This window comes from Elgaria multicarinata, chromosome 12 (genome assembly GCF_023053635.1).
Source record: "Elgaria multicarinata webbii isolate HBS135686 ecotype San Diego chromosome 12, rElgMul1.1.pri, whole genome shotgun sequence".
NCBI lineage: Eukaryota > Metazoa > Chordata > Lepidosauria > Squamata > Anguidae > Elgaria > Elgaria multicarinata.
The window spans coordinates 37,215,704-37,224,194 of record NC_086182.1 but is presented as its reverse complement, the minus strand read 5'-3'; the positions used below and the strand labels follow the sequence as shown (position 1 = coordinate 37,224,194).

The 8,491-nt window shown below is 51.6% G+C and overlaps 1 protein-coding gene across 1 annotated transcript; it reads right to left on the bottom strand.

Moving 5' to 3' along the window:
* Positions 1-102: 102 nt before the first annotated feature.
* LOC134407389 (T-cell surface glycoprotein CD3 gamma chain-like) lies at positions 103-5,955 on the bottom strand. Its single transcript, XM_063139135.1, has 6 exons — positions 5,800-5,955; positions 4,927-4,962; positions 3,967-4,170; positions 2,774-2,905; positions 2,484-2,527; positions 103-741 (listed from the first exon to the last, which is right to left on the bottom strand). Exons 1-6 carry the CDS (start codon positions 5,852-5,854, stop codon positions 676-678), a joined length of 537 nt encoding a protein of 178 aa, XP_062995205.1. The 5' UTR covers positions 5,855-5,955; the 3' UTR covers positions 103-675.
* Between the last annotated feature and the right edge of the window lie 2,536 nt (positions 5,956-8,491).

Here is an 8,491-nt window from a genome sequence, read left to right as displayed (position 1 = left end):
CCATGCGAACGAACATCCCATGTGCAACTACATGTTTGTGCAAGTAACGGCAGCTGAAACACTCAGAATGGGCCAGTGGACGTGCATTGAAGACCACACAACTTGAAAGAAGAAAATAAGCAAAAATGTTTATTAGGGAAGACATCGGATGCACAGGGATGAAATAAAGAAACGGAATTTTAGTTACATAGAGACGAAAAGTGCTGAACTCACCCTTCATCTCCATTCCTAAAAAAAAGGAGGCCCCTAAGGCCCAGGCCTCTGATTGGCTGCACCGTAGTGCTGCCCACCTCTAGGCAACCTGCCAAGGGGGGTGTTTGCCAAGATGCTCCAACTGGTTAAGCACCCCCACAACAGCAGCCCTTCAGTTTAGCAAAGAAATGGCTGCTATGAAATATTCTACCCCTTGACTTTTTAGATATAGGAGTACTTAAAACCATGGGTAAGGGAACAGAGGCCAGCGGCTCACCCCTTTACAGAATACAAAAAATGGGTGTGCCCTTCTGAGATGAATGCACAGCAAGATTTGGACTCCTCTTTTTGCTTCCTTATCTGCTGCTTGAAACAACTTTCATTCTCGAACTCTTGATCACCAATGCAGCAACGGACGGTCAGCAATCCCATCAAGTTAAATGCTAGGCAGGAAGGGCAGCAGCAGACCAATTCGTCCCCCTTTCACCGGTGGCGGGACTTGGCTACTCCAATGTGGCTGTATTGCCCGTTGTTGCGTTCTCCAAGGGGCTGGAGGGAAAGACAGGCCGGCATACAGAATCAGGGCCTAGGTTTCTTCTCCTGCATTGCTCGCAAGGCCGGGGGATTGACAGAGGAGGCCGCCGTGGCCTGAGACACAGGCATGACACAACTGGCCCCGCAGCTGGGCTGCGTTGGAAGCTCCCAGCCCCACCCCACTGCCTCCGGGCACAGAGGCTCCACTCCGCTGTCACAGCTACCACCACATCCAAGGGGGCTGCGGCTGTGTTCATCTGCTGCGGCATAAGCAGCCACGGCCGGTTCTACACGAGCTCTTGAGTCTGGCTCTCCGTTGTTCACTCATGAGTTACGGGGAGGTCAGAGAATGGGGGCTCCCAGACTGGGGGGGTGGGGCTGGTGGTGTTCTCAGTGCTAGCAGATGGAAGGAGTTATGCAGTTCTGACATCTTTTTCTCCTTAATGGAGAAAAAGACGGAAGAGCCACTAAGAAAACATGGGAGGGTCATGAGCCGCAGGCAGTGTTGTCCGGACCCTCCATAAACCTCTGAGAATCAGGCAGGGCGAGGGCCTGCCACAAAAGCCTCCTCTGGAAGCCCCCGATGTGGCTTCTGATGTATCGGTGTCTCCTCAGCATTTCCCCCGGCATTTCTCAGACCGGAACAGCAGCATGTTGGTCACCTCCGCCGTCAATCCTGCAAAGGGCTCATCTCCGTGGCACGACCGAGGCCACAGACGTTCTCAGTGGTGAGCATCAGCTTCTTCTGCCTGGCACCAGGAAGGAGCAGCAGCGTCCTTCCCCTACACCAGCCCTGCTAGCAGCCACGGCCGCACGCCCGGGGCCGGCACATTCTAGCCACACCCGTGTGCGATGATGACGACCGCCTTCCAATGCCAGCAGCGCCACTGCCCAGACTAAGGGGCTGCCGTCATGACGCTGGGTTAGCACCGCTCTGCCAAACCCCACGGTATCACTGGGGTGGTGGTGGCAAATAATCCCCACCGGGGGAGGCAGCGCGGGCTTTGCAGCGACCATTAGGCCCGCCCGGCCCCCTCCCGCAGCTTCTGGCGAACCATGGGAAGTTGCCTTCCGCCCAGGAAGGCCCCCGGAGCAGCGTCGGAGTGAGGACAGACAGCAGAAGAGCCGTGCCGTCCTCGCTCAGGCAGGTAAAGTCAGATCTTCCGCTCTTTGCTCCAGGGTGGCTCCGAATTGGGAGCTACCTCATCTAACTGATGCAGCGCAAATTCAGAGCCACCCTGGGGCTTCAGAGCATGCAGACAGCCCCTCACTAACGAAGCACTTCCGGCAAACGGTGTGCGAAGGGGACTTGCAAGGCCACGGCCAAGGCCCCTGAGGCCCCTCCCAACACCTCCAGTGGGGCCAGGCCAAGCACACAGCAGCAGGGAGGAGCCGGCTGACTGGTGGGGGGCTGCATTCATTCTCCCTCTTGTTCCATCAGGGCCCTCTGGGCTTTTCTACCTCAGGCACCACAGGGTCTTGTGCTCAGCCCACGGGGAGGATTATCTCTGGCCACAAGGGCAAGCAATGTGCTTTTTAAAGGAAAGAGAGGTGGGGGCGTTCCAGAGGACAGACCGTGTGCCAAGCAGCTCCAGGGCTGTCTGATAGGGGCAGTGAGAGCCCTGCCATGGGCTGCGAGAGGCAGGTAAAGTCCAAGTGAAGGTCTGCCCACCAGACCCCTCTTGGGAGGGAGGGAGGGAGGGAGGGAGGGAGGGGAGGGGCCCGGGGCCCAGTGCAGAACCAGGGACTCCACTCACCTGGTAGAGCTGATCATTGGCTAGCAGAGTCTGCTTATCAGAAGCTACAAAGGAAGAAGGAAACCTGAGATCGTGGGAAGCCGCCTGGATGGCCAAGCATGGGAGCCCAGGGTCAGCCTGTCTCTGGAGCCAGGCTGCAAAAGCAGGAGGCTGGCTACTGGGGCAAGAGGTCTCTGGATCCCAACCCCCTTCTTCCCAGGGTCCCACAGCGCAGGGGTGCGCATGCGTCTGCTGCCAAACGGGCTGTTGCTCCTCTGCCGGAGAAGCTGCCCACGCCGCCCATCACTCACCTCGAGATCGCTGGCCCGACTCCTCTGCACCAATGCAGTACACGGCGACACCCAGGAATGACGTGGCCACGAGGCTGGCTAGTGTTAGCCCAATGATTGTGGGTAGGTTCCACTCGATGCAGTTCTGGCACACTGTGGCAAGAGACAGCACTGAGCACCGTCTGGCTCCCACTGCAACATGCCCAACAGCACGCCCAGACATGGCCCACACATGACTTCATTTGCACAGAGGGTACCTCTGCGCATGTGCAAACTGCCTGCCCCTCATCAGTGAGTGATCACAAACAGGCCCTCCCCATGTGAGATTAGGGGAAAGCCCGTCCAGGTCAAAAGAAACGGTTTCCAGGCTAACATGGACCCAATGCCTCCCCTCCTTCGTTAGAAACGGATCCAAAGAACTGCTGCAGCCCCATGAGACACCCCCACCCCAGCCTCCAGCATAGCTGTTGGCAAGGTACTACACACACCCCACCCCCAGGAAAAATCAGGTCTGCAGGAAGGGCTTGGAAGTAGAGTGGAAAAACACTTGCTCCCCAAAATTCTCCTCTGCAGCGTATTCTAAGTTTGAACACACTAATTGATGTCCAACAATATTTCACTTTTGATCTCAACGTTTAGTAGGGGATTTTAAATCACTGGGGCAACTGATGTGATTGACAGCTGACAGCAACGCCATTTAGTACTGAACAGCTGACATGCAGAAGCATTATGTATATTAGAGCTGACAACTAACAGTAGATAGTGAAATGCTTGCTTTTGTACTAAGACCACTGATTTCATTTAACCAATTAGAAAACCACTTAAAGATGTGACAAACACCTAATAAATGCTGATTTTTGAAGTAAAATTTGAAATGTAATCAAATTTTCCTTCAGCTCTTCCTGGGCACTTTCTTGCCTATCTGCTTTACCTTTGTCAAGACCCAATCGATCCTCCACCCCCATCCCTGATTTCATCCTGCCCAGAAGGATTGTCGGGAAACCTGTTTCCCACACAGATCATTTCCAAAGCCCCGAGAAGAAAAGGAGCGGGTGGTCACAACCGGGGGGGGGGGGGCAAAGCTGCCTCCGGCCAGGCCCTTGGTGCTGCACTCTGGCCAGGCTTGCCTGCTGGCAGTGGAAAGGGGTGGGCGGGGCCTTTGCAGCTCTGCCCTGGTGATGAGCTTGAAGCAGGGGCTGAGGAGGCTCACGTACTTCGGACGTACACCTGCAGAGTTGTTTTGCTTCCATTGACACACTGGTAGACACCTCTCGGGTCATCCATCACAGAGCCCAGGCGCAGTTGGGTTTCACTGTGGCTTAAATCCATCCCATCTTTTTCCCAGTTTATCATGGGGGGGTTGTTTTCACACTCCAGAATGATGATTTTTCCATCCTGATTCACCTTGATTGATCCACCTGCAAAACAGATGGGAAGGATTGAGAGGAGTGGGGAGAAAGTGCACACAGCACTGGGACCCAAGATCTCTACTCCACCTGCACAGGTGGAAACTTTCTTGGTAGGAACAGTACGACAAACATGCCCCCCCTATTTAGAAAAGCCCTGAAGTGGGGTGGGGTGGGGGACTGTGCACTAGTCAGCGCCAGGAAAGGGCTGGCCCCTTCCTCAGCCCTACCTATGAAAGCCACATCGTGGGCCATGCCTGGGAGCATCCCCCCCCACTCTGTGCATCACTCTTGGCTTCTGCCCACCCACCCCCGGATCTCTGCCTTGCCCTCTCTTCCTCTGTGCATGACTCAGGGAACAGGGCATCCTTCTGCATCCAATGGGTCTTCGTTGCCTAGTAAGTGTGCTGGGCCTGGCAGCCTCGCATGCCCTCCCCACCCAGGAGCTGCAGCCTGGTGAGATCTCAGAGCAGAGAAGCCCCCACCCAGGGCCACTTCCCACTGTGCCCTCCTTGGGCAGCTCCAGTGCTTGAACATTGGGTTCCCACCGTCAGCTCACAAGCTCAGGAGGTTTCAGAGGGCATCTCTGCAAGTCAAAGAAGAGGACAGAAATCACGGGGGTGCGGGGGAGCTCCCCATTCACCAAGGAGTAGAACAGTGGGAAGGGGGCCAAAATGAAGTCAGCACCACCGCCCTACTTCTGCACATCCTTGGTACTCAGCCAGGACCATGGCCTTCCTTCCCCTGGGAAATCAGGATGAGCTGTACCTTTTTTAGATCCATCTTCTCCAGCAGTGATAATGCCTGAAAAGGAAAGAAGGTGTCACATATCGAGCAGCCCAGACCAAGCACCAGCAACTGGGGCAAAGAGGCTGGATTGGCCCTGACTAGGTTGGGAGCGCCAACGGTTGCCAGACCTGGACCCAGTCATGGATCAGGACCACAGCCCAAGGCACACATGCCTTTTTGTTTAGAAAAGAGGCAACCACAGAGGGACATGGCAGAGGTTTTAAAAGCCATGCCCGGTGTGGGGAACGTGGGCAGAGAGAGGCTTCTCTCCCTCTCTCATCGTACTAGGGCCCCAGAGGGGGTCAGTGCATGAAGCTGAGCGGCGGCCAGCCCCAGGGAGGCTCATAGAGGGAATTATCCCCTAGATGGAGCTATGGCCGCTAGCCCGAATGGTTTTCAAAGGGGCTGAGGCACATTCGTGGAGGTGGTGGCATCTCTGAAGGGCTCTTAGTCCAGGTGGCTTGATGGAACTCGCTGAGGCAAAGGCTGCTGGCATTTAGGCAAGGGCAAAGTGCTGCTCTTTCTAGGGTCTTTTGAGGGGGGCGGAGAGGCTGTGTCACCAGAGGCATCGGACACCACAGCCTGCTCCTTTCCGGATGGAGGCCAGAAAGCAAATGGGGCAGGGGTCTTCTTTTCAAGCAAGTGATGTGGCCCTGGCAAGGGCCACTTTTTAGGAACATTCTAGAGAACCACTGTAGACCACTCCCACATGGGAAAGGCGCATTTCGAGGTGAATGGGCTGCCTGCCTTCTTCTGCCTTCCCCAAAGGGACCCTCCCTTCTCCCTGTCTTGAGGACTCGGTGGCTTTCTGGCCCTGCCCACTGGATGGTTTACCCTGGAGTCAAGCCCTACCTTTGAAGAACAATCCAAGGACCATTGCACACAGGAGACAGTGGCCACCCCCCATGCTCTTTCTTCAGAATGTGGCCACGCGTGGGGATCCCCTCACTCGTCGTCAAAGAGAAATCGCTCAAGTTGCAGAAAAAGTACCAATTGAACCTTCGTGACTTTTGCTGACTGCTGTGCTGCACAAGGAAACTTCTCTGCAATGAGGCTGCCACAGGAAGCCTGTGGGTGGGGGCCTCTCCGCCTCCCCCTCCCTTCACCCGTGTGACTGAAAAGAGGCTGCAAAAGAGGAAATGGAGCTGAATCATCTCCACCTACTACCTGTTAGGAAAAACAGCCTAGAGCTGAGTAGGAACCAGACTCTGCTGGCAAAGGCGAAGGAAAGGACAGTGAGGAAGTCCTTCCTTTTCATCGGTCTTGAAGTCCCATTATGAGAGAACAGAACCAGGCATCATTTTGTACACCTCTATCACCTCCCCCATTACCTGCCATTTTCCTAAGCTACAGAGCCCCAAATGCTGTCATCTTTCCCTACAGGGGAGTTGCTCCATGCCCTTTGATCATTTTGATTGCCCTCTTCTTCATCTCTTCAATATCCTTTTTGGGGTGCTGCTATTTCAACATTTATTCAAAACTTAAACTAATAATTTTAATAGCCCCTTTCTAGAATGAATAAACGAACTAACGTGTCCACAGCACCAGCAAAAGTGACCATTTTTTATGATGTGCACAGAAAGTTGAGCACATCTCTTGCTGAAGTGCCACCAAGCTCCACCACAGCACATGTTCAAACAGCATTCATTGCTCTCCCAGAGTCACTTGACCTCTTGGATCATGACGACAATGCAAATGCTGAATCCACTGGATTGCGGTTGGGAAGAAATGGATGGCATTTTGCAGCCACCAAAGTGCCTTCTGCCTTTACCAGAGTAACAGATGACCACACATGGGTGCAAATCATGCCACACAAGAATGTGCAAATGCAAGAGGTTCTTGGTGAGTGCTGTACTTTATGCAAATGTGAAAAGCTGTGTCACAATTAGAGAGATTTTTAAAAAAAAAAAAATCCTGGAGGATAATTTTTGTTTTTCTGTGAAAAATTCAACAGCTTTGGATTATGAAATATTTTCTTTCAGAATTTAAGACAAGATATAGAATCATAGAATAGTAGAGTTGGAAGGGGCCTATAAGGCCATCGAGTCCAACCCCCTGCTCAGTGCAGGAATCCACCCTGTAGCATCCCTGACAGATGGTTGTCCAGCTGCCTCTTGAATGCCTCTACTGTGGGAAACCCCACAACTTCCCTAGGTAACTGGTTTGTTTATTTATTTATTTTATTTATTTATTACACTTATATACCGCCCAACAGCTGAAGCTCTCTGGGCGGTTTACAACAGTTAAAAACAGTAAGCATTAAAAAGTATACAAAATTTTAAACCATCAAAAACATAAAAACAACAGTATAAAAACAATGGTATTCATTGTCGTACTGCTCTAACAGTCAGGAAGTTTCCCCCGATGTCCAGCTGGAATCTGGCTTCCTGTAACTTGAGCCCATTATTCCATGTCCTGCACTCTGGGAGGATCTGTGTGACAACCTTTTAAGTATTTGAAGAGTGCTGTCATGTCTCCCCTCAGTCTTCTCTTCTCCAGGCTAAACATGCCCACTTGTTTTAGCCTCCCTTCATAGGGCTTTGTTTCCAGACCCCTGATCATCCTGGTTGCCCTCCTCTGAACACGCTCCAGCTTGTCTGCGTCCTTCTTGAACTGTGGTGCCCAGGCAAATATATATATATTTGCCAAACCTTTGCTCCCCCCCAAAAAAAAAAATTTCTAAAATTATGTAATAAGAGTATTTTTACAGGAAGACTAGATATGTAAAATGTCTGGAAATAATGAAGCTAGGTGTGGTGGTAATCTTTGTAAGATTCCCAGCATAATTATATCTTTCATTCCTTATTAAAATTATTGATCTAAAGCCTATTTTACTTATAGATATTTATGCTTAGTTTTCCAATGTGAGCAGAGTCACCATTGTGCATTTTTGAGTTTGGGTTTTGTTCTAAAGAATCATAGAATCATGGAATAGCAGAGTTGGAAGAGGCCTACAAGGGCATCGAGTCCAACCCCCTGCTCAATGCAGGAATCCACCCTAAAGCATCCCTGACAGATGGTTGTCCAGCTGCCTCTTGAAGGCCTCGAGTGTGGGAGAGCCCACAACCTCCCTAGGTCACTGGTTCCATTGTCGTACTGCTCTAACAGTCCTGTGTTCCGGATGCTGTAGCAGTCATTTAATGTAGTTCGAATCTATTCAGACAATAATTACAAATTTGCTAGCTAGTTTACTTTTAAAAGTTTTAAAATATAATGATGACTTCACGAGCAAGCAAAGCTCTGTTTTACTCTGTACAGCACCATGTACATTGATGGTGCTATATAAATTAATAATAATAATAATAATAATAATAACATAAAATAGCTTTAGGAACAGAAAGGCTTCTTTATGTTCCTAAAGCAGCCCACCCCAATCTGGTGCCCTCAGGATGCGTTGGGCAACACTGCCCAGCAGTCCTGGCCACCTGAGGCTGATGGGACATGTAAAGAGCGCGAAGAAGATGAAGAGTTTTGCTTATTTTTCAATTCCCCCAAAATTTCCATTTTCTTTCCAAGACGAAAGGAAAAGCATTGAGCCACCCTG

Bases quoted from the DNA above. Each gene is read 5' to 3' on its own strand.
- LOC134407389 (XM_063139135.1), bottom strand. From the start codon at position 5,854: ATGGGGGGTGGCCACTGTCTCCTGTGTGCAATGGTCCTTGGATTGTTC. The intron at 4,963-5,799 runs GTAGGGCTTGAC...TTTCCTTTTCAG, and splicing joins CCTTGGATTGTTCTTCAAAG to GCATTATCACTGCTGGAGAA. The intron at 2,528-2,773 runs GTGAGTGATGGG...CTTCCTTTGTAG, and splicing joins GTCGGGCCAGCGATCTCGAG to CTTCTGATAAGCAGACTCTG.